The sequence below is a fragment of the Sander vitreus genome, chromosome 7 (genome assembly GCF_031162955.1).
Source record: "Sander vitreus isolate 19-12246 chromosome 7, sanVit1, whole genome shotgun sequence".
NCBI lineage: Eukaryota > Metazoa > Chordata > Actinopteri > Perciformes > Percidae > Sander > Sander vitreus.
This window is the reverse complement of record NC_135861.1, coordinates 29,615,825-29,641,708: the sequence shown is the minus strand read 5'-3', so window position 1 is coordinate 29,641,708 and position 25,884 is coordinate 29,615,825. Positions and strand designations below refer to the sequence as shown.

Sequence of the window (25,884 nt, the reverse complement as noted above, 5' to 3'; positions counted from 1 at the left end):
CCAAACGATACCCAACCCTAAACATATCCTTTTAATCTCATTTTGACCCTATACACAAAACACAAACTTTTTAAGCAGCATCTCATTCCCTCTTTCTTTCAGTGTATTCATCCAGGATTGGGAATGAGTCACATCCTCCGAAGTCCTGACCTCGTGAGAAAGTAGGCAGTCATCTGTAGTTCACTCAACTTCCAGGAATCCAGTGTGGGATTTCCCCCCTCCCCCTCTCAGCCCTCCCCCATCTGCCATGTTGGCTGGCTGCTTGCCTCACATAGCTCCAGGCGGCTCTGTCTGTGCTCACACTGGACCCTGCTGATTGGACGAGTGTGGAGAGCTCATACCTGCCAGGTGGAGGTGAATGCTGCATAATTTTCTGAGTTAAATGGGAGTGGTGGGAACTCCTCCTACTTCCCTGTCTTCTAAAAAGCACCGGTGGCAGCAGCTGAGGAGATAAAAAGAGAAGGAAATACACAAGTAGCCGACTACTGAACACACATCAGGGAGAAAAACAGCTGTGATAGTTACAGGTAGGCGGTTTTAAAATGTGCGTTCTCTTCTTTTTTTTTTCACGTGAAAAATGTCAGATCAAGTTCTTTTTTTTTTAACCGTGCGTTTCTTTGAAGTTTGAAATCATTCATGGATTTGTTAAATCTTTTTAAAATTAGAAATCGGGCTTCCAAGGCACCCTGTCGTCTTCTTTTAACCTCAGGGTAAATAGTTGGTGATACTGTGGCCCTTTTGTTGCTTTTTGACACACAACTTAAAAACTTTGCATGAGTCTGTATCAGTTTTACATGCTGCTTTGTTTGTAATCTAAACCTTGAGGCAGAGGTGCTGTAGTCCTCTCAGTCACTCACTCAATCATCCTTCATTTGTATTTGACCTGGTATTAGAGTATTTGTGATGTGTGGTGACAATGGGAGTTTGAGATGTCTGCAGTGTACGGACATTTAGCCATAGCTGAAACGGTTGGTCAAATGATCCAATTAGTCGACAGGAAATGGATAAATGGAAACCGTTTTGAGAATCGATGGTTTTCTAAAAGTCATTTGTCGCTGCAAAGCCAAACCGTGTCTGTTTCCAGGATATCAAATGTGAGGATTCACTGTTTTTCTGACATTTTGAACAAAATCTGTTTTGGGGTTTTGGACTTTTGGTCGGACAAAACAAGACATTTTGAAGCCCTCTGTTATTCTCTTAATTTAAACAAAAATCAACCGGTTAATCGATGACAAAAATAGCTGCAGCTCCGATCCATCTGAATGATCAGATGGGAAACTTATCTCAATTGGGGAGCAATGATTCCCAAATTCTTGTGGTTGTGGAAATGAACCGTCAAGTCCTAATTGGGCAACATCCCACAGTGTGTGATGATTGAGTAATCAAACATTTGATGGTTGTGGCTCCTTGCACTAGATCATTTGCTGATCTCTTGTCTTTAAATTGTAGGAAATGTTCGGTCTTTTGGTTTGGACCTGGTTATTTAGACAAAAAGAGAACCCTTGAACACACGTTTCACTGTTTTCTGATGTTTAGTAGACCAAAAGATGAATCAGTTTCAGGAATGGAGCCTTTTTAATGCAGTTAAAAATGTTGCATTATTAGTTAAATAAATGTTATCTTAAACAATCCCAGTGCTGGAGGAGTACCTAACGCAAAGGAAACCGCGTTGGAGAAACTAACGAGCCATCACATTCCACAATAGTCCACCTGCTGGGTGACGTCGAGACGCCGGAGGCTCTGCCGTCACCAACCCAGTCCTCCGCCTCCATTGTTTAATTCATCCCGAGCGTGTATAACTCACAGATGACAGTTATTTTGTGTGTGTGTGTGTGTGTGTGTGTGTGCGCGCGCGCGCAAACAAGAGGGTTTTTGTGGACTGCAGGCGTATCGGTTGTCTTTTGGTAGTTGCCCTGCAGGCTCATTTTTGAGCAGAGTCACACAGGGAACAGATGGTCAATGGCTGTGTGACGCGCTCTATTGACTTTCCGACTCAGACACAGAGGCCGGCCCATGCTGCGGTGACACTGACACAGTCAAATGTGGAGTCTGGCAAAAATATATTGATTTCTGGGTGAGGTTTTGTACCAATATACTGTAAATAAGCCTGAACTGGCACGTCTGATTTGATCTATTCTGACTTTAACTACGTGTGTGAAGAAAAGGGGTAAGTATGACACTTAGCAGTGTGTGATGTGTAAATTTAAATGTACAGAAAGAGAGGGTGTTTCTTACAGCTTAACCTCCAGTTTTAGAGCCGCAGAACTGCAGAGGAGAAGGCAGTAAACTCACGAGTTTACCACCAGTACGTGTGTATTTGGCTCAACATGCTTCTTCTTTTGTGTCCTCTCAGAGTTACGACGTGTGTTCCTGGCAAGCTGACAAGACAAATTGATCGCTCAGACGTGCAGCAAAGATGGCCTCCGCCGCTCCGTTCAGCCGCAGACAGTGGGCGTCCCAGTCACTGAGGGTCACCGCCAAGGAGATGTCCATCGTCTCTGCGCGGGGTAAAAACAACGCCATCGCAGAGCGCTTTTCCAAGTAAGTCCAACCTTGGCTCACTCGGCCCCTCGGGCTTCGACCACAAGTTTAATTAATAATTCACCAGCAGCCACTCAGCAGATAAGTTCTCCTTTTTTTTTTTTTTTTTTCCTTCTGTCACCTCAGAAATGAGGTCATGGGTCTTCCTCACAAACTTTCTCGCCACTCTGCCGTTTCAAGTTTCCTCTTTTTGTAAAACACATCTCGTTACTCATTTGAAAATTGAGAAGGTGATTGCGTGTAGGGCTGCAATTTTTAATTAATTAAATTAATCGCAATTTTATCGAAATCGCAACATGGACTAGTGCAATATCCAAATCGCAGGGGGGAGACGACAATATTTGTTAAAGGCAAAATGTGTCTAACCATTCTGAATGAAGTATTGTGGCGCTGCAGAGATGTCCTAACCCTACAAATCCTATCCCACAGACTAAAGGAAAACCTCTGTTTGGTACAGATTCTTGCAAAAATCACACTACATGACTATAGTACTTTTTTTTTTCTTTTTTTTTTTGTGTGTGTTTCAATGAAAATGAGGAATGATGATCCAACAAATTGATAATTCCCTCCAATATTGTGAAACCTATCGCAATCGCAACATCAGTCAAAAATAATAAGCAATTTGACATTTTCCTCATGTCGTGCCGCACTAGTTGCATGGTAGGATGTTTCCTCTCTGCACTTCCTCCGTCTGACCACTAGGGGTTAGTACTTCTCTGTTTTTAAGGGCAATAAACAGTTTTTTTTTTGTTTTTTTTTCTCTGTGTGAAATAAGAAATGGACCAATTTGTTTCTGATGATGATGTTTGATATGGAACAACATCAGGACTTTTGTCACTGATCCACATTTGTAAAATGCATAATTTTGCAACATACTAACACATTCTCAAAATGTTTTTTTTTTTTGTTTAAATAAGACGGGGAGACTAAGGATCAACTGATACTGTTTTTTTCAAGGCCGATACAAATTATTAGTAGTTAATGAAACTAATATTTGGAACTGATAAGCATTTACACTGAAAATAAAAAAAATCTTTAAGTCAAAATTAAGATTTTGGAATGTTACAAACTCCAACACAACTTTTTTTTTTTTGGGGCTTTTTCACTGTATTCGATAGTGACAGTAGATAGACGGGGTAGTGGGGAGAGAGAGAGAGAGGGATGACACGCAGCAAAGGGCTGCAGGTCGGATTCGAACCCGGGGCGCTGCAAAGGACCTACGTGAGGCGCACGCTCTTACTGGGTAATGGATAATCGGTCTATCACTAATTTAAACGAGTGTGATGATACAGAGGTCACACCCTGACTGTCTGGATAGGAAAGATAACGAAGCGCATGTTTTTTATTAGACATTGGTAAAATACTAAAGTTTTTCCTCCTTCTGGTCTCTTGAAAATTCTACAGTTAAACAATTTGAGAGAACTTTGTACATCCTCGATTTGCGAGCGGAGGAAAAGACACGAGGAGAGAGAGGAGTCGAGGCAACATGCATTTACCAAATTGAGACATCCGTGCTTCAGAGCCATCATTTTACGGCAATCAAATGATGTGCAGCACAGCTGCATCCGTCCACTGTTATTGTCTCTGTCACATGAGCATAACTGCGTTCATGATAACTTGCATATTTACTTCAATTCACAACGTGGCATAATGTGACAAGAATGTATGGATGTCATGCATTAGTTTTTTTTCCCACGGGTGCCCAATAGACTTCCGCAAAGAGAAACCCCAATGCATCACAGCTCCTCCTCCTATGCATTTTAGGAATTATGACCTTTTAAGTTTAGAAGCAGAGGTGAAACCAAACATTGAAGCCACTTGTCACTTCCTGTGCTGCGTCCTGTGTGACTTAATGTAGGCCAAAGATTTCCTGTTCACTCCCAACTTCTTCTTCCTCATCTTCAGGTACCAGATGGCAGCAGAGGAGGGAAATGCAGAAAAGAAGAAAGCGGTAGGTAACTTCTTATTCACTATGAAATATGTCTGTTCACTCCTTCACAGGGGTGGAAGAAGTATTAAAATGCTTTGCAGTAGTTGCAAGTAAAAGTATCAATACGACACCACTCTACTATAAGTTAAAGCCCTGAATTCCAAATTTAAATAAATCCGTAGGGGTGTAATGCAGTGGTGGGAGAAGTATTCAGATTCTTTACTTAAGTAAAAGTACTAATACCACACTGTAAAAATACTGTTACAAGTAAAAGTCCTGCATGCAAAATGGTACTTACATACCGTAAAAGTATGTAAGTATCGTCAGGAAAATGTACTTAAAGTAAAAAGTACTCGATGCAGAAAAATCTTAGAAAGTGGAAAGGATCCAGACAGTTGTGTGTTTAATGGTCTAATCACTTCAGCTGGACTTGTAGACCGTTATATTGTTGGCTAGTTTATAATTAAACATCAGATTTTATAAACTACATGTGTTTTTTTTTTTTTTTTCTGTGCAAAAATCTTAATGTGTAAAGTAACTAAAGCTGTCGGATGAATGTAGTGGAGTAAAAAGTATATTTCTCTCTGAAATGTAGCGGAGTAGAAAGTGGCATGAAGAGACTAAAGTAAAGTACCTCAACATTTGTACTTAAGTACAGTACGTGAGTGAATGTACTTGGTTACATTCCAACACTGGAACTATACTATGCAAATTGTAATTGCCGATTTACATGCTGGTTAATGGAGCTGATTGAGGAGGACTTAATTTAAGATACTTTTTTTTTATAAACTGTTGTGTAGTTCAAAGACCCTGCACACCCTTGGGTATTAACTTTGTGTTTTTCTTCTCAGGTCTGTGTGGGCACGCACAGACAGGCTCACATGGATTCAAATCCTTGCTCACTCTCCTGTTGTTGTTTTGCAAGACAAGCTACAACTTAATCCTTATCAGTGCATGGCGTTTTATAATCCCAGCGTAGTCCACCCTGAGAACGTCTGATCAGCCACAAATCACCTGTATGGGCCTGTAGTTTTATTATAATGCATCATATTGTACAATTTCTTCATGTGTCTTGTATGTCAAATCAAAGTAGCTGGTAACTATAGCTTTCAGATAAATGTAGTGCACTATGTCCCTCCTAAATTGTGAAGTCGAAAGTAGCTAAAAATGGGGGGGGAAAAAGTAAAGCACAGTTCTTGAGTAAATCTACTTGTTTACTTTCTAGGGCTACGCAATATATCGTGTTTCATCGCGAAAGGCTGCAACATATCGCAAAAGATACTCCGAGATTTGTGTTAGTTGAAAGAAAATGTCAGCAAAAAACTGCTCATTGAAATGTAACTGTTTTTTTGTTTTTTTTTAGTGGTGCCTTTCTATTCAATGTTCAATTTCGATGAAAGAGTTGGAAATGATTTCATTTGTTTTTAAATTCAACAAGCAATTTGTTGTATTGTAGCAGAAAGGCAGAACTGAGTACTCTTTTAATTTATTGCAAGTGTAATCGCCATATTCAACAACATTTTCACATCTTGCTTATTATCCTCATATCGTGCTGCCCTATTACTTTCACCACTGCCTCTCTGCAGTTTAAGGCTAGAAAGTTTTTATTTATCCTAAGGTGAGGCATCTGTTGTTCAGCATCTCCACACACAGCAGCAGCAGCAAACGTAGGTGAGCCGTATTGGCATCAGCTGTCATGCAGCGGTGGTAACAAGACGCTCCCGTCCCACCTGATCTGTGTGGGAAGGCTTGTTAGACGCTGTCACTGTGGGGATCGAGCACAGCAGGGAGGGTGTGCGGGGTCAGAGCGCTTCTTTACAATCTCAGGTCGGCATGTTGCTTTTACTTTAGCACAGCCACATCTTCATCCCCTTTTATGGTTATTGGTATGAATTTGATTAAAGGAAATCAACAAGCTTCACTCAGATTATCTGATTTTATCGAATATTATTTATATTTTTTTTAAATCAGTTTTAAAAGGGCATTTAAAACTCCCTTTGTTTTCTAAACTTCTGCTTGTACTGCTAGTCACTTCCCAGTTATTCTTAATGCAGCCTGTTTATGCAGATATCTTTTACAAAGATCTTGTGTTCTGTCATGATTTCTACTAGGGGTGAACGATTTAGGAAAAAAAAAACGAATTGCCATTTTTCTGCCAGATATTGCGATTAGGATTCAATTTTTTTTTTTTTTTTTTTTTTTTTTTTTTGGTACATATTGCACCTTCTACGATCACGTTAAATAAAGTAATAAAAAATAAATAAAAAGAATCCACTGAAAATAGGACACACTCATCATTCCAGCATGTCTCTTATGAACAAAAACACAGTAAATATAATAATGAAAAGAGGAACAAAAATGTTGAATCAAATATTACACCAAACATTCAACTAAATATATTGGCTATAAATCTACATTAGCTAATCACATTCTTTCACATCTTGATTTGAACACGATTAATCGATCAGCCCTAACTTCTACTGCATTGACGTTTTGTACAGACCTTCGTGGTCCCCAGAGAATGAATCTTAATGACTTCAGTGATCCTGACAACTTTCCTCCATCCTGTCATCAGGTTGACATTTGTCGTTTTTGAGTAAAATGTGTTGGTTCAGACATTAATGCCTCCCTCAGGTTGAATCCTAAGACAAAAGGACTTTTTTTTCTTTTTTTTGAGTAAAATGTGTTGGTTCAGACATTAATGCCTCCCTCAGGTTGAATCCTAAGACAAAAGGACTTTTTTTTTTCTTCCCAACTTTCCCTCCTGCCAATCTGAGATGATGTCAAAAATGGTACCTTCTAAACATCAGCATGTTAGTATTGTCTTTGTGAGCATGTTAGCATGCGGACGTAAGCATTTAGTTGCTTCCGGAGTACAGCCTCACAGAGCTGTTGACATGGCTGGACACTAGGGCTGTGCTAAAGAGAAATCATTTCGGCCATATAGCGTGACGTACACCTTGCTGACGCTCGATGGTGTGTCTTTTGCCTCCAACGGCGCCTACCAGGCAGCTAACCCTAACCTTAACCCTAAACATAACCGTTGCCGCGCTGCCTGGGAGGAGACGTTGGGGGCAAAAAACACCAAAGACCCTTGCTGACATCACCGATGATGCAGTGCACAATAGGGCCAATAGGTGGCAGCAAAGGTCAGTCCACATTACACCAACGGAAACATGTTCCAAAAACGTAAGAATATTTAATTTGCAATTATTAACAACTCTGGCATTAGAAACATCTTACTTTTAAGATCTTGGGCCTGAATTAAATGTTCTAAGTTGTACGATCGGTGTTATAATTAAGAACAGCTGTTTGACATGATCATTTTTCAAAATCGACGCGTATTGCGATGCGTATCGTGGCCTCTGTATCGTGGGGCAATACCCACCGCTACTGTCCACTCTTACTCTTGTTGTGTTGCTGGTTACTTCCCACTTAATTTTAATGCAGCACATTATGTGGGAATTTTCTTTTGTTTGTCTTTGCTGTCACTCCTGTGAATTGATGAAATGGTTCTGTGGCATTTCTTTTCTGGCATTCATCATCCCTCTCACTAAAAGTAAAGCGAGTAGAGACAGGAAAGGTAGTCAAAGGTGTTACTATGGAATGCGGCCCCTAAAGCAAACATTGGATAGAGATACGAGTCAGGACGGCTTATCAGAACATTATTTATCCATGTTTAGTCTCCCTGCACTTCGTTGTGAAGGTTTTTTTATTTTATTTTTTTCTAGCACTGTTTTTATGTTTTTCTCATTTCCTGGACTTATTTTTCCTCTTTCCCTAACTGACTCTCTGTTTCTGATTTTCTCTCCAACCCCGCCCCTCGCCCCCTTCACTCCCCCTCGGTTTCCTTCTCTCCTTCCTTCCCTGTGTGCTGTAGGAGGGGGGTGGGCTGGTTACTTCATGCTGCTCTGATCACTTCTCAAGGCGCTCACATCTGGAACAGCTTGTAGCCAGCCAGCACACACACTCAACTCAAACACACAAATTTTAAACTCTCAACGCCAACTGGACAGCCGGGTCTTCAGCGACTCTCTCTCTCTCTCTCTCTCAGGTTTTTACTTTTTACTCTTGGTGGTGGTGTTTTTCCAGCTTTTTGTTCTGTATCCAGCATGATTCAGGTTCATAGACTTGCATGCTGAGCAGCTCTTTGTCTTCTGTGTTTCTGTTTCTCCTCCTTTCTTTCATAGCTGAAAGTGTTTGCTCTGCATGAATGCTAACATGTAGTTAAATGTGTGTGGACGGTGTTCTATTTTAGTGTGTTAAGCTTCATTCAGCAATTGGAGGATCAGGTGGTGTCTGTCCAACATTGATAGAATTCATTGAACAAACTAAAAGCAGATTCAGAGAGCGGCTAACGTCCCTCAGTGTGTCGGTCTTCTCCGCCAAAGCTTTAATAGAAATAGTGAGTCATCGTTATTAAAGTGTTGGTGTGTGACTGTTTGTATTGCTGGCAGTTATCTTCTCTGCCTTCTCACTACTCGGGCATCGTACGTCTTTTTTACATGATTATATACTGCACATCTGCACCAGAGGACTTTAGACTACTGCCGTTAATCTATTAAGCTATTTAACTAGTTCACTTTATGTGAAACTGAACGGAGTCTTATCTTTGGGTTTTGACTGTTGGTCAGACAAAACGAGCAGTTTGAAGACCTTGCCTTGAGTTTCAGGGACGTTGTAATGGATGTTTTTCACTTTTTCCAGCCATATTACAGACTTATGCGCAATCAATCTTTATCTATTGACACTGACACACAATAAGTTACAGGCCTCTTTTGTCTTCTAGATCTACAACCTGTTGAGTTAAAGCTGAAATAAAAACTTGATTCACCGTTTTTGTTTTTCGATCGACAAAACTAATTGGCAACTATTTTGCTAAGTCATTTTTCAAACAAAAATGCCAAACATTGCATAGCTCCGGGGAAACAGTCCCCAACAAATGCACCATCGTTAAGTAACCTTTCATAAAAACTACAGTGACCAGCTGTTTTGAAAAAGTCTTTTTAAATATTTGTGAGCCAAGATGTATATCTTTAGTAGGAACCAGTGAGTTTGGAGCTGAGAGCCACAGACTAGGTGTGAAAGTATTGAGAGACGGGCTAACACGTTGGTTTTGGTCTTTTCATGAGATTTGGTGACAATACCATGGCAGCCTTATCTTTGAAGCCTTGGGGCGCAGGAATTGACTGCATTTTAGGTTTCAGACTGAAAAGGAGTGTAAATAACAGCAGAGTGCTTGTTTTTTCTCTGCAGGTTGTAGAACCTCTTCCCTCCACACTGCGCAGTGGGAATCTGAGTGTTTTAAAGAAACGCTGGGAACAACAGCAGCAGCCGTCCAGCCACAGAGCCCAACGTCAAGCCTGCAGCCCTGCCGACGCTCAGATCCACATCTGTCAACCCGCAGGCCCCAATCCTAGACCCACATCACAGATTGAGAACCAGCCAGACACCCTGAAAACCACCACACTCTCACTTGACCAGCATACTGAGCCGGAGACGCAGGTTCACTCCGAGACCAGCTCCAACCAGCTGCAGTCAGCTCAACCCCAGGATCTGAGCGACATGGAGGAGAAGCCCAGCAGAGATTCAGAGGGGCAGGAGGGAGCAGCAGCTGAAGTACCGGACTCTGAGAGGCCGAGTGTTCCCCTCAACAGCCTCAAGATGATGTTTGAGAAGAGAGAGAACCTGACCGACGAGGTGAGTCTTTTATCTGACTGTCCCGGTGACCGGCAGGTTATGGCGTTTGTCCATATCGGAGTCAGAAGTTACGAGTTATGAGGTGTAACCGTATGAAGAGAGAACTGTCTTTAGTTTCATCTTGAGGCAGATTTATGCTTCTTCGGAGGCTCTACGCAGAGCTTTCGCTGTGGCCTGAAGTCTATACTGAAGTTTATTTAATGTGTCGCGACCACGGCCGAGCGGACCAATCACAGTTGTTGCAGTCTGCGTTGCTGCGACGTTTAGTTACATTTCTTGAGGTGCAGGTCAGGCCTCGGCATGGGGTCGGTATGTCCACGCACCTACATACTTGCCCACGGTGTCGATTTTAAGGCAGAAGCATAAATTGGCCTTCAGACAGAAAAAATGATCATGATTGGTTTTAGTTTAAGTAAAAAAAAAGGAAAAAAAAGTCAGCTTGTTCTCAAAGAGGTCAGATCCCTCCAGTGCTGTCATGCTGCTAGTCACATGGTGCAGCTTCACTTCACCATCCCTCAACAAGCAAACTCAGCTGACTTGCCGACATCCCCCTCGGCAAGCATCAGTGACCGGAGCTTCGTGCACCCCGGGGCAGCTGACTGTTATTTGTGGAGCATAAAAGTCGAGGCGTTTAACATCCAGTCATGCATTCGCTCGAGGCGTGTAAAATGTAAAGTGCTCCTACTCGAGGTGTGACATGTTAACAACGGCCATGCTGTATTTCCTCAACACAAGAGTGTCCATTTACGACAGGAAGAGAATATTACAAGCCATTATGAGGCTTTTTTTTTTTATTTTTAAAATGAACAACTTGCAAAACACTAAGTACTTTGTCCACTGTACTGTACATGATTGATCAGAATAAAATGGCACAACAGTGATTAAAGCTCCTACGGTCACAATTTTAAATTAATGGATCACTTATAGTGACGAACCTGCAAAAAAATGATCACTCAACTTTGCGGTTTCCTTTGCGTCTAACCGTTCGTTTTGGTTATTACGGCAATTTTGCCTTTGTTCACTGTTGCTGTTCTTATAGGGCGTTTTCATCTTTTAGAAGAAGACACTTTATTGATCCCTGAGGGGTTGTTGTCTGTGCACATAACACACATACCAAGGCCTGAAATCCACAAATGAGACACATGCACTTGCAAGGGTACCTCTGCAAGGCGAACGCCATACTTGGTCTGTACGGGGACTTGAACCTTTTTTTAATTTTTTGTATTGTGCATGTCTCAGGCTGTACCACCTAGTGTCATACAGTCTCTCCCCTGAGCTAGCTGCAACAGCCTGAAGTGTGTAACATAAGATGTAAACAATAAGTACCCCACATCATCTCCAGACTCACGACATCTCCCAGCCATTTTTCACCGCAGAAAGCTGCTCCCTGCCTGGCTAAAGCTAATACAGTTAGCCTGAAGAAACAAGGCGTCTGTCCCAACTAACGTTACGGTTTGGAGCCGCGACGCTGTAAATGTAGCATTAATCTACAACAGCAGTCTTATCCACCACTCTCTCGCCTGTACTACTGTAACTGACTGGGAAACCGAAGTTTTCCCAAACGATCTTAAAGAGGCCGGTGGGTCCTCTAACTCTTTTGTTTACAGCTTGTTTCTGTTGCCCCTAAGGGACCAAACAAATCCACTGAAGGGAGTAAAGACAAAAGAAAGGTGAAAGCAAACTTGCAATACTTGACTCTCTTTGATTTTCCATTTCCTTTTCTGCCTGACTGGATGCTGTGAGATAGGAGCAGCTTCATTAGAGAAGTTCAGAGAGCAGACGGCAACTCCTGTATCTTGGAGCCAACCCCCCCCCGGGCAAACGGCCACTCCTCCTTAAGAATTTCTGCTCGTCCGTTCCTGTAAATCTTTCTTCTTATGAGCGGGAACATGTTTGTTTTTTTTCCAGATAAGTCTGCCAGACGAGCAGGCTCCGACATTGCCCATCACCAAGCATGCGTGGAATGTCCTTTTTTAAAAGATAGGAATGTTGTAGTAGTAGTAATACTATATATAATTTTTTTTTTTTGGGTCAACAAATTCAAAGAAAAGACTGAAACCAACATTGTTAGTCCATCAATACTTTCTGACTTCCTGTCTTTGGCTCTCAGCTCCAAAGCCCATTGGTTCCTACTGAAGAAGTAAATCTTAAATGTGTCACAAATATAACATTTCAGCAATTTCCTCAAACGGCACTGTAGATTTTAAAAGAATAGTTTGACATTTTGGGAAATGCTTTCATTCACTTTCTTTCTGAACATTAGACGAGAGGATCAGTTCCACTCTCGTATCCCAATACTAAATATAAAGATGCAGCCAGTTAGCTTAGCTTAGCACAAAGACTGGAAACCAGGGGAAAACGGCTAGCCTGGCTCTGTCCAAAGGTAACAAAATCCACCTAAAGCTAATTAATACACACGTTGCATCTCTTTTTAAAAAAAATAAAAAATAAAAAATCTGTACTAAAGAACAAAAAGTGTGGTTGTGGTTTTACTGGGTGTTATGTACTGTTCAGCCAGGCTAGCTGTTTGCAGTCTTTATGCTAAGCTAACTGTAGCTCTGGATTTACTGTACAGCTATGAGAGGGGTATCCATCTTTTTATTTAAGAAGTGTATTTCTTCAAAAGTATTTTAACAAATGTTACTCAAACTGGAGTAAGTGCATTTGTTGGACTATTTTCAAAATCCCATTAATTTTCTTACTCAGGATTTTGATTATCAGCCGCAATGTTGTAACCGTCTAATGTAGACTGACCACAAGATGAGATTGTGAAACAAACTTGTATGCTCCTGTAGAAGCCAGACGTCCACCTCCTTTTTTAAACAGTTCATAATGTCATGGAGAAGTACTACACTTCCCACAATCCTAAAGTGTAACAGAAGTCTCTGACTGGTGGACCTCGCTGTTGCCATGGAAATGTTTACTGCACCCGTGAATGGCTAGTGAGCTGCTACCACTAAACTCTACTATAGAACTGTGATGTACACAGTCTTGTCCCTTTTTTGCCTTTTTTCCAAATTTGTTTTTTGCGCCGAAATGTATGCCAAATGTTCTATGGTCACAATTTATCTCGTAGCTGGTTGGCTTGGTTCCAGGCCTAAAACTTTTTTTAGGATTTTCTGCAATGTCAGTGGAGTGATTGAATGAGAAATTCACTTCCCGAGCCATTCAAAAAGCATGCGGTCACTGTTGAGCTCTACAGGACGGAATATGTGGGAGTAAAAATGAGAAAAGTACCGACTAGCTCCAGACTTTAAACCTGAGAATTTTTTTTTTTTGAGGTCTCATGAGATCCAGGACCAACAAGGTGTGGTTCTTGGCAAAAAACACCTTTTTAAACATTTTATAATAAAAAGTGCTGTTCTAACAAAGACTTTGTTTTTCCACCGCTTTCACCACAACCTGACCTCCTACAGTATGTGGGCCTTTTTAAAAAGTGAGATCAAGGAGCAACTCTGGGGAGTTGGGAGAGTCTTTTACTGCATGTTGCATGGTTGTCTTACCAAAGGAGGGATTGTTTTAGGGAAATCCTCCAGCAGTAATACAAGATCTGTACAGTTCTTGTACAATAGTGTCCACTATGTAGCTGAAGCTGGGCCTTCTGCTTCCCTTTTTGTTGAGCTCCTCTTCTCAGGGCAGATGATGTCATGGTGCAAGCTCATTACTGTAGACAGCTGATGTGCACTCTGAGCCTCTTCAGACCGCCCCCTCAGGCTATCAAAGCGCTCCTCCCCTCCACACCTCATCAGTCATCCTTGTCCACTTCTCTGCTCCTCAGCCCTCCGTCCATCTTTTCCCTGTGTTCTCCCTCAACCCTCCCTTCTCTTTCTAGACCTCGACTCCCTTTTCCTTTTTGCGTTGTGGCTCAAGGGGAGCAAAGTTTGTCGGTCCAGCACTTTGGTCCAGGCTGAAATATCCCAACAACTATTTGATGGATTGCCTTGAAATTTTGTACAGACATTAATGTTCCCCAGAGGATGAATCGCTGTCTTTGGTGATCCTCTGATTTTTACTTTAGTGCCACCAGCAGGACAAAGTTTTTACTTTTCCTGTGAAATATCTCATCTTGATCTAGAGCTATTGGCACAAACTTTTGTACACAGAATTTTGTACAGGCATTCATTCTTCAGAGAATCATTTCTAATGACTTGATAACCCTGACTTTCCCTTTAGCACCACCATGGGGTTCCAGCTGTGGTGGAGTGAAATCTCTCAACTATTAGATGGATTACCATGACTTGATTCGGTGCAAACATTTATCTTTCCCTCAGGATCATTTTGTGAGAACTTTGGTGACCCCGTTTTTTAGTTTTTCATCTAACGTGAACTAAACTTAAAATTAGACCTGCAAAACCCTATGTTGGCGTGACAATATTAGCATTTAGCTCAAAGCACCACAGTGTAGAGTACAGCCTCACAGAGCTGCTAGCATGGCTGTAGTCTAAAATGAATTACCCCCCACCCGCGTATCTTCATAACCCCCTCTCCACTCCCCTCCTCAAGCTGGGCGAAGCATGCAGTCCTGAGGCACTCTGAAATTAATTGACCCTCACCCAAAGCAGCCCCTCCCTCCCTCCCACACACAGCTCAGCCCCACCTATCCTCCCCCACCTTCTTTTCCTCCTACTGTCACCCCCTGCACCAGCTGCTCCTCCACCCTCCTCCTGTCGCAAATGACTCCACCCCGAACGCCCGTTGCTTTATTCTGAGGCTGGGGGACCATGACAGTGTTTAACACACACGCCCTCTAAGCCATCTGTAACCCCACGGCAGACTTTGCCTCCCCTCCTGTCGTCATCCCCACCTTCATTGGGCCACACCCCCCTTTGAGCAACCCCCCTTGGAACACCTGCTCCCTGTCGCCTTTCCTATTCCCACCCAGTCTACGTCCCCTCCTCCCCTGTCATAACCAAGATCGGGGCTGCTCTGCTCAGTCTGTGTCTTCTCACTGCTGGTGTGTAAGGTCTGCTGGATTCAGTCATACGATCCCCCAAACCGGCTTCACCTCCCCGTCTCTCTGCTGACTCTTTTCTCCCGTGTGGCCTTTTTTCTCCAGTCGCCTTCACAAGAGGTAGCTATGGTGTTTCCATTCAGACCGTTCAATATGGGGTTTCTTACTTTCTTTGTTTGGCCTCTGAACAGGCGCACGGTTTCGTACCCCGAGACACACTGTCTACTGTTACTTTTTCTGTCCGTGTTTTGTTGACTTCTCTGTTAGATTAGGATGTTTTCTCTGCAGCTGAAGGAAGCCTTTTAGAGAAAACAGCTGCAGAAGGGCCTGTATTGAAAACTGCTTCTCAAAGGCCTCTTCATTGGGGTAACTTTATCACTGGCTCCTTTCAACTGTGTCACCTCACTTTGAACATCATGATTGTGTGGCTAAGGTATATTGCCTTGTTTGTTTAAAGGCTATTAACTCATGATGTGGGTACCTTCCTATTAGCTCTTTGTTTTGCTTGACGTAAGAACATGTTGTCGTCTTCGGTAACCTGTGTGTTTGTGTGTGAGGAGTGTTCGGGGACCGGGTGCGGTTATTACTGCAAGCCAGTCTGTAAGGGAGCTTTAATAGTATGAGGATTAGTGGCAGATTCTTTGTCTAGCCTGCTGATCCAGCCTCCTGAGACCCAGACTGGCCACGCATGGCTCGGCTGCTTGTTTATACCCACACACACACACACACACACACACACACCCCCTCCTCATGTACAGACACACACACGCATGCAAACCTGTCTCAGACACCCCCTCTCCCACAAAGCTGCACCTCCGGTTTCTGGAAGATAATCCACCCTCGGAGATGGATCCATTCATATGAAGATGACGTTTTCTTTTGTTGGGATTGGACTCTGTTCTCTAGTGCTAGAAACACTGGGTGCTCATTTGTGTTCTCAGTTATGATTCAGAGTTAGTGTGTTATCATACATATTTACGAGTTTTACTCACTCCCTGCCCCCAGATGACGTCGCCTGTGATAGCCTCATCTTCACCTGATAAAAGGATAATGCCAGGATCTTAAGATTTAAAAACCACAGAGCTTAAAGCTGCTATAATCAATGTATTTATATTAACGGTGGAATAAATGACTACAGTTGTGTAAGGTGTCGCTTGTAGGTGAATCCACAGAGCATTAGCACACGACTGTGTCCAGTTCCTCTCAGCTCTACAGAGTCTTTCAGCTCATTGTTTGTAGTTTTACGGCTACAACGGTACGGTTTGGTTCACTCCCACGACTCTCAACAGGTCGTTTTCAGCGGGGGAAAAAAACGGACACAGTTGGAAACTAGCTGGTGAGTAAAGTGGACCATTTAGGGACTGAAGAGACGGAAATTTCCCTCAGGAGTTGGTAGGGACCAAAAACGGAGATAAGAGAATATTAAACGTACATTTATCAGGTCGACACAAACGCGACTGCAGATGAATTTATAATGTTGCTCGTGTCTGTTGGGTGTGTAAATAAGCAACTGTTTGCTAACAAGTTAAACATAAACGCAAAAGGTGATGTGTTGTGTTAACAGTTTGTTGTGCGCACCCCCCCCCCCCCCAAAAATAATGAGTTATTGTTGCTCAATGGTGTTTAAAGCCCCCAATGTCTCCTTCCGACCGTTGACTTCAAGGCACCTAACCCTCACCATAACATTGCCTAATCCTAGTGCTTTCCAGGCAGCGCTGCCTGGAAGGAGACGTTGGGGGCTTAAAACACTGAAACGTTATTGTTGATTCAGTACTGAATTTAGTTACTCAAAGGTCTTGACTCTGGTAAATTAAACAAAACATACAGATGTCATTTCACATCGTGTGTATGTGTGTGTACTTGGTTTTAGGGTTGGAATTAGGTAAGGGTTAAGGTTAGGCATTTAGTTGTGATGGTTAGGGAATGCATTATGTCAATGACGGGTCCCCACAAAGATGGTGAAACAAGCGTGTGATTTTTACGTAAAAATGGGGAGTACTGTGTGTAGTTTTAAAAACCCTGAGCGACTATGTTGTCTGAGACTTCTGAGAGGAAGCCACAACTTGTTTAGTACTGAACCCTGATTCACTGATCTTTTCAGCGATAACTGACGAGCATTAACTTGTCCGAACTATGCGTGTTGTTTTTCAGTGTTCACCCTGACCTCTGCTTTTTGTCCTATGAAATCTTTCCCAACTTTTACCTGCTGCAGACACTATGAGCCTGCAGCACTCAGCGGGCCGCTCAGGTGCCTTATGTTGGGAACCACTGAACTAAACTACCAAATTTCACCATATTAGGAGGTTAAAACCATAGACTGTTTTAAAAAAAAAAAAAGATGGTCGTACCAATGAATTGCTGTATGTACTTTATCCACAGCAATCCCAAAACGTCCCAGTTAGAGTAAATGCTGTAAACATATTCTTTGTAAATCTTTACAATCATTCCCATTTGCCCCCTTTTTTACAGCATCAAATAACTAGTGATAACTTTAGTTTTTATTACGCAAACCGGGACGAGGAACTGGATATACTCATCTCATTCATCTAAAATGCATGTTTGATGCTTTCATATGTCAACCCGTTCATTAACGTTAGCTTGGAAAACTAATTTACCTGTTGGGCCACAGACTAAAGAAAATGACACCACCCAAACTTAGCAGTCAGTCCGACCGGCGGTGAGCTGTTGCTGTTCCTATCACTAGATTTGGTTTCTCAAAGACACTAGCAAAGCAACACAGGACTGTTTAACTGTATATCTTGTAAAAGTTTCAGATAAGCCTGAAAATGACAACAGAAATAAACAAGTTTGCCAATTTGAAATATCTCTGCGATTCATATCACCGACCAGTTGTCTAACCAGAAGTGATTGTTGCGTTAGTGTGAGGTCACGGTGATTCGGCCTATATGGGTACACTTTCTGTTTCAGAACTGAGAACGCTACAACAGAATAAAGCTCATTTGGGTAAAAAAGGGAGAAAACAAAGTCTTCCATTCATTTTTCTCTGGAGAAGCGCCAGACTTCATAATTGATGACATCACAAGTTTGAGATAATTTTTTTTATTTTTTTTTTATTTTTTTTTTATGGTTTCTGGCTTGTAGAGTGAGTAGCTCATGTTCACAAATATTTATTGAACTTTCCTCTGTCATGGAAATAACATTGGAATTCTTATTGAAAGTGCTGTTCCCCTTAAGAACAATATCTGCGTCTTCTAGTACTTATTTCACCCACTGGCACTGAATCTGTAGTAAACACAGAAGGGAAAACTGCCCCTTTTTTGTCATTTTAGTGGGGAATCTATTGAACAGGTGTTTGGGCCTAACATGTTTCTCACAGACTGAAGGCTAAATGAGCAGAAGCGTAATCTGACCTATTGCGTAATCTGTACTGTACGATGTGTGCCCTCATGTTGGCATGGCTGTCGGTGGGACTGGTTTGACTGCTTCTGGACAGTTGAGACTTGAACGTGACTTCAACAGATCGACTAATTATGTTCCTTTTTAAAAAATAAGGGGGGCGTGAGAGGTGACGGCAACAGCGCTCAGGCGTGTACTATTTATCGGTTTCAACACACCCGTAAGCCATATAAGGTCCAGACATTAGTTTTCATGTTTGTAAATGGAAGGTTTGAAGTTTAAGTGTAAAAGCACAACCGATAAATGATCAGTTTAGTTTGTAGTTTGGCCCGGCGGTTGTTGACAGACGGGGTGTCTGTCTGAGGCTCCGTCTCTCTGAGCTCATAAGGGGATTAAAGTGGTTTGAACTGGACACACACACACACACACACACACACAGTACCTCAGTGATTGTCTAATGTCTTTGCCTCTCCCTCTACACTTTGATCTTCCTGATGGACCGTGTTTGCTCTACCGGCTGGGACATGTGAGCATCAGCAGCCTGTATTGCTGTAGTGTGTGCGTGGGCACAGAGGCCATGCAAGACACACTGGAGCTGTTTTTTTGGTCCTTTGACTTCTCCGTTGCCTTGTGTCTGACTGTTTGTGTGTGTTTGTGTGTTTGTTTCTTGCAGGTATCCAGAGAGCAAACGAGTAGAGGAAACAACGGTAATACTGCCAACATGGACCATCTACTTGGAGGTACATATTTTTTGTATTTTTATTTTGTAGTTTCGGGGGCATTTTAGGCATTTTTATATTCGAGAGATGAATAGGAAATGAGTTTGGAGAGAGAGATGGTGAACAATATGCAACCACTGTCTTTGGCCCGACTTGAACCAGCAACTTATTGGACTTAACAGAAGTCCAATAGAAGATTTATTATTATACAGTTTACTATTTAAGCCATCAGGGCGCCCTGTATTTCTCTTTGAAATTTGACCCATTTAAACTTGAAAGAAGTATCCAGTGTGTTCAACAATTTTTAGAACCCAGAATAGGGTTTGTAGTTTGGTATTAGTTAGACCTATAAATATATAAACAAATTGGCCTTTTTGTTTTGTCTTAACGTTGCATTCATCAGTTTTGTTTTTTATTAGCAATGGAAACGAGTGTAATGTGAATGGAAGTTTGGAGACTAGTTAGTCTTGCGTAGCGAGAGCTACAGCGCTGTCAGGCAGCTATTTGCTAACACATTTGCTGTATCAACTTTATAAGGTGATAATGTCAATGTTTAATAAAAGTTAAATAAGGGAAATATCGGTCTCTTCAGCTTCTTAATGCTCCACTATGTTCACCAGCCACCTCTAACTGTGTTTATCTGCTGTAAATGGGATGGAGATGGAAACAAAACTATTAAGTTTGGGGTCGCAAATTCAAAACGGTCAGCTGAAATGGGCTAAAACGCTCTGTAAAGCTCCAGTGATAACACTCTGGGGATCCAGTGTTAACTCTTGATTATACAGTAGCTGCTTTTTAAAAACAAAATTTAGGCACGTGTATATATTTTCTGTCAAAGGCAAAAAACCTCCACTGCTCCAATGGTCTCACATTCACAAAGCCTTCTCTGCACATCCAGCATTGTTGGATTTTTCAGTCCGTCACAAAAAACAAATGTCCTCCACAAAACACTTCCTGCCTTCCTCTGGATGGATTACATCCTTCCCAGAAGTGACCGCTGCAGGACCACTGTGATCAGCAGACTGCCTCAGAGAGCACAGGAAGTCAGACAAAACCCTCTGTTTCCCTCCACACAGCTCCTGACCTCATGTTCCCGTCCACAGCCTGCATGACTAACCAGCACCGCCTTCCCTCAGTCTCAACTGGGTGGAAAAATGCAAAAAATATAAATCCTAAACGGGGACATGTGAACGTTTTGGTGAATTCTGCATCACAAGACAACAACTGTCAACAGTCCAACAATTAATGGACTGTGAAAACTGAATTTGTGCTGCGTTTGTGGTCTTGCAGGCTAAAAGTATTTCTAACCAGTTGGAAAGAATCAATGTGCGTCAAACGAGGTCAACCATGCTCTAAACCCTCGTTACGTTTTTCTAACAAGTACAAGCTGCACAGTGTGGTAATCTGATTTTATAATAATGAAACTTGAACCACAATCGTTTGCATCAATTGTGTTGTTGTTGTTGTACCAGATGGAAGTCTTGCGGAGTCAACTCCTCTCCGGGACAGGATGGCCCTCTACCAAGCTGCCATCTCCAAACAGGAAGTAACTCCCACCTCAGTCAGTGTGAGTACTCCTGTCAATCATCCCCCAAAACGATGTATTTTGTGTTTTTTTTGTTTTCTTTCTGCAGAAATGGTTCACCCCACTAACGGTGGTGGATGTAGTAGTATAGTAGTAAGTATTTAGTAGTAAGTATTCTGATCTTCTGCTAAAGTAAAAGTAATGCATTCATGTAAAAGTACAAACATATTAGCATACGTAAAAGGATCAATACAGTTTTATCTTAACTGATAATCCATATTTGTGGATTTATATTTTGTATTATGAATTATTTTTTTATTTTTTTTATTCGGAATCTGGAAATTGACTAGAAGTATAAAGCCCAGTTCAGACCACGAGTTGAAACTTGCAATGCGCCGCTCTGCAACGTTCTGAAACCCGCCAGTTTACACCAATGCGACTGGACAAGACGGTGTATCATCTTCTATATCATCAAGTCTCTACTACTTACTTTTGGCGTTTCAGGCATTTTTGTAGCTAAATAGAATTTTGTAGGATCTTAAAATATAAATGAGGAAAGTGAGATATATATATATATATATATATATATATATATATATATATATATATATATATATATATATATATATATATATATATATATATATATATATATATATATATATATATATATATATATATAAAAACTATTTTTTTTTATCGCATGCCGCCATTTATTATTTTCACTTCACTCGGCTTTACGTCGTCCCTAACAGGCTACAGGAATAGCAACGCGGATTTCGTGCCACTGATATGCCTGCATTTCTCTCTGATGCTCTGAAACAGACGTTACAGGAAACAGAAACATCGCTGCACATGACTCTAGTTAACACTACTCGACAGCAGCTAACGTTAGCCTACCGCCAGCTAGTAGCTGGATTAAACACGGTTACAATGCTGACAGCTAACGCTAAACGGTGTAAAGTTTGACTGTGTTTCACTGTAGAGGATTCAACACCGGGATGTAACAATCTGCAGCTGCTGTTGTCGGAAAAACACAGACAGTGCGTTCAATGAAACTGGTAATTTACAGCCTTGTGGTGCATTCAAAGTTGTTGTTGTTGTTAAATTCAAATGTGTGACTAGATTAAATATATAATAAACAAATACAAATCTTAAAATCAAGTTCATAAAGTCACTTTCTTTGCATTCATTTGATTCCCAATCAAGATCCACTGGTAAGAATGGCTTTCCATTGTTAATATATACTTAAAAACAGTTCTGAAATGCAAAATAGAATTTTAATCATGTGATAAAACATGCGATTAACTATAGAAATTCAACGATTAATCGCGATTAAGAAAATGTAATCGTTTGACGGCCCTAATAAAAACAGATCTCCAGATAACCGATATCCAAAATACACACAAGGTCAAAAATATAAACAAAGTAAAGATCCTAAGTAAAGTTAAGTGTATACGATTACTTCCAAATGTCCAATGGTTGGGTCCACACTATGTGCTTTAACGCCAAATACTCTACTCGCTTTAAGGTGACAGCTTCGTGCTGTTATCTAACCCAATCACCCAAAACTAACTCTGGACTGGAGTCAATGTTTTAAAGGAGCACTGTGGGCTAAATTTTTTTCTATTTTGTTACTGAACCTCCTCTTGTTTCTCCCAGAGTGATCAGCTGGACAGTTTCTGCGGGAAGCAGAAGGAGAACGTTCCTCCGTGCACTCTGGACCTGGTGAGGAGTCTGACTTATTGTCATTTCTGTGATTTTTTTATTTATTTTTTTTCTCTTCAAATGGTTATAAACTACTTCATATTTCAGACATGGTGGATGTTTCAACGCATGGTTTATCTGTAAAGGAAATTTTGTGTACGGCAGTTTTTGATGTGGAACAAATGGGACAGGGTTGATTTTCTTTTCTCTTTTTTTGTTCTCTTGTTAGAGTCCAGAGTCTGAACCAAACAGCAGGAAGGGTTTCACCTCGGAGAGCAACGGTAATTTACTTTCCATGTCTCCATATGACTCCAGATGATAGGAATCCTCTCCTCTAATGAGAACTTGGCCCATCATTAGAGTGGCTCTTTGGGTGTAGTTAATGGAAAAACATTAACTACACCCAAAGAATCCAGTCTGTCTGTAAGTTATTCAGAAATGACAAATCTACATTTATTTATGTTTTAATTTAATGTATCTAGTGTACTATAATACTGTACACCGCTTCATGTTGGATTCCTGAGCCTCTAACGTGTCAGTTTATATGGAAAAGTCAAGAAGTGTACATGTATTGAGCATGAAAGCGGCTCCATCTAGTGTTCAGAACACGTCACTGCCTTTTCCTCATACTGGTGGTGTTGTGATCCCAACAGGCTCCGCTTCTGGCACTCCTACATCCTCCAATCAGAGAGACTCCTCTCAGCCCAAGACTCCTAAAGTGAGTCCTCACAGGAAACAACCATTTGACCCAGAAAAATGCCCATTAATGCCATGTTGTGAATTAATGAATTAACTTTGTGTGTGAGCAGAGCTTCCGCCTGCCTGTGAGGGAGACCTGTGTGTCGTGTCTAAAGACGGTTTATCCTCTGGAGAGGCTGGTGGCCAATCAGCACGTTTACCACAGCTCCTGCTTCCGCTGCTCACACTGCAACACCAAACTCAGGTGAGGGCGACAAAAATACTGATGGTTTCTTAAACTTTACAGGGTTTGCAGACATTTTTAGACACTTGGTTACATTAATTTCTTTATACTAAGATCACTTTTTAAAACTGTTTTTTTGTTTGTTTGTTTTTTAACCGCCATGCAGCCAAGCACGACCAAATCCAAAATAAAATAAGATAAACCTTTTTGGTTGTTTCAGTAGCAACAAAGACAGCAGTAGCTACAGATCAGTAGGGGGGGGGGAAGGAGTAAAATAAATAAGAGGTATTTTAAATTAAAATACTAGAATATAAAGAATTTGGAAACAAAAGGGGTGTGGCAATGCAATAATGTTTAAAAACCACAACAATGACAACCAGAAGCATTACAAAATGTATCACTTGTATCTTTTGTAGCAGCAGTATTTTACTTTTAATTTTCATAAACCAAGATTGCATTACAATAAGAAAAAATGATGTCTTTACAGCATGGCTTGTGATACCTATTTTGTATTTGTTATAGAAATGCTGCTTTATTTTTGTGTGTGGGTGGGTGGAAAATTGCAGTCTAATTTACAGTATTTCTATTGCGTCTCCCTTTTTCTTAAATTTAGTTTGGTGAACTACGCCTCCCTGCACAACAACGTCTACTGCAAGCCGCACTTCTGCCAGCTGTTCAAGGCCAAGGGCAACTACGACGAGGGCTTCGGCCACCGGCCCCACAAACAGCTGTGGGATAGCAAAGGGGAGAGCGGCGAGACCTCCCCACAGTCCAACACTCCGACCAAGCCAAAGATCCAGAGCCCGGCCTCAGACCTGGACAGCCCCAGTGTGGAGGACTCCCCGCTGGCTAAAGTCAACGTGCTGATGGCCACTATGGAGGCTCTGGGACAAGGATCATCGGAGAAGTCTGACAGACCCACTGAGACCCGCAGGCTGAAAATCTCCTGGCCACCACGAACGGAGCTGGAGGACTCGAGCGGCCGCAGTGGCGCCGCCACGACGACCGCAGACGAGGGGTCCGCGAGTAAGCCCATCCGAGCCAAGTGGCCCCCAGAGGAGGACTCCCTCTCCTCACCCCCGGAACAGGCCAGAGAGGCGCCCTGCTTGCGCCGCACCTCCTCCCTGAAGGAGCGCAGCATGCCCTTCACACTGGCAGGACAAGCTCCTGCTCCTGAGGCCAGACAACCGAGTCCTCCTCCTGTGGACGACAGGCAGCCCAGTCCTGAACCATCCAGCATGGAGCTGCAGCACTGCGGCCAGTCGACAGACAGCCACACACCCACCGAGGACAGCTGTGTGGACGTCCACACCAGTTCCGGAGAGGAGGAGCAGGAGGGGGAGATGAAGACTGAATACTTGCCGGACTATCGTCTCGCCAAAGAGAAAGACGACACTCCGGATGATCAACCTGAGGAGGAGGAGGAGGAGAAGATGGAGGAGGAAGATGGAGATGTGTCAGAGGAAGAGATGGCGCCTCTGAAACGGGAGGAGACGCCAACAGACTTCTCATCTCCGGAAGGTGAGGTGGAGGCCAGCCAGTCGTCTCAGGATGTGGGCTTCTGGGACAGCGAGGAGGTGGAGGATAAGGAGGAGGCAGAGCAGCAGCAGCAGCCGCCGCAGCAGCAGCAGCAGCAGCCGCCGCCGCAGCAGGAGGATGAGGACGTGCTGACAGTGGAGGAAATGATCAAACGAAACCGACACTACGAGGACGAAGAGGAAGAGGATGCATGAACTGATCGATCAGCAACATAACCATGGACACTTGGTGGACTTCATGCCATTCCTTCTTTTTTTTTTTTTAGATGTTTTCTACTCCTCTTCTTAAAAGAGTTGCTGCAGTGTCTAGTGTGAACTCTACTGAACTCTTTATTTGTGCCTCTTTCGAACACTTTCTGAAACCTTTAAAGCCATTCCTACAACATAGTTTTTACAAGGCTATTGTCCCTCTGACATAAATTGTTGTTTTTAAATGTACAATATTTAAAATTACGCTCATGTAATGAATGTTTTTAGCACTGAGATGTCCAAAGGTATGACATGTAGAGAATTATTTTTCTGTAATTTTTCTATTTTCATTGAAAGCCTCCTAATCTGGATTGAAACTTATAAGTACCAATAGCATGATCCTATTACTATACTATAAGAAGTGTGATTATTACAGCTAATGTAGCTTCTTAATGGAGTCCTTTTTAATAGGAAAGTTAAAAGAAGACATGCCACTCTGTTTTAGAAAAAGCCCAGGCCAGCACTAGGATCAGTTTAAAATAATGGATTTGGATAGGTTTTGACTTTTTGTGGAAAATACATCTTACGTCACCTTACTTTCTTTTCAGTTGCCCTTCTGTATGTACATGTTAGACTTAAAAAAGAAGAAAAAAAAAAAAAAAAAAAGTGTTCCTTTTTGTTTTCAAGAGTAATAACTGGATCGGAATACTGTTGTACTGATGTTTTTCAAACCAAGGGACCAAATATCCTACATAACTACTGTTGAAATAAATTGTTATATGCAAAAAAATCTGAGGTTCCCGGT

General features: G+C 42.0%; 1 protein-coding gene across 2 annotated transcripts; it reads left to right on the top strand.

The window, feature by feature from the left end:
* The first annotated feature begins 288 nt into the window (after positions 1 to 288).
* On the top strand, positions 289 to 25,869 carry lima1a (LIM domain and actin binding 1a). 2 transcript variants are annotated; one of them, XM_078255885.1, is made up of 11 exons: positions 289 to 544; positions 2,354 to 2,541; positions 4,447 to 4,492; positions 9,728 to 10,171; positions 19,153 to 19,219; positions 20,671 to 20,765; positions 22,386 to 22,451; positions 22,660 to 22,711; positions 23,084 to 23,148; positions 23,240 to 23,373; positions 23,966 to 25,869. In XM_078255885.1, exons 2-11 carry the CDS (start codon positions 2,417 to 2,419, stop codon positions 25,083 to 25,085), a joined length of 2,214 nt encoding a protein of 737 aa, XP_078112011.1. In that variant the 5' UTR covers positions 289 to 544; positions 2,354 to 2,416; the 3' UTR covers positions 25,086 to 25,869. The 2 variants fall into 2 exon arrangements, with proteins under 2 accessions (XP_078112011.1, XP_078112010.1); XM_078255884.1 differs by having other exon boundaries at positions 290 to 527.
* The last annotated feature ends 15 nt before the right edge of the window (positions 25,870 to 25,884 follow it).

What these genes read in the sequence shown, in the direction of transcription:
- lima1a (XM_078255885.1), top strand. Translation starts at nt 2,417, where the DNA reads ATGGCCTCCGCCGCTCCGTTCAGCCGCAGACAGTGGGCGTCCCAGTCA. An exon ending in GAGAGAACCTGACCGACGAG is followed by an intron (nt 10,172 to 19,152) that starts GTGAGTCTTTTA and finishes TGTTTCTTGCAG; the next exon opens with GTATCCAGAGAGCAAACGAG. An exon ending in CTCAGCCCAAGACTCCTAAA is followed by an intron (nt 23,149 to 23,239) that starts GTGAGTCCTCAC and finishes GTGTGTGAGCAG; the next exon opens with AGCTTCCGCCTGCCTGTGAG.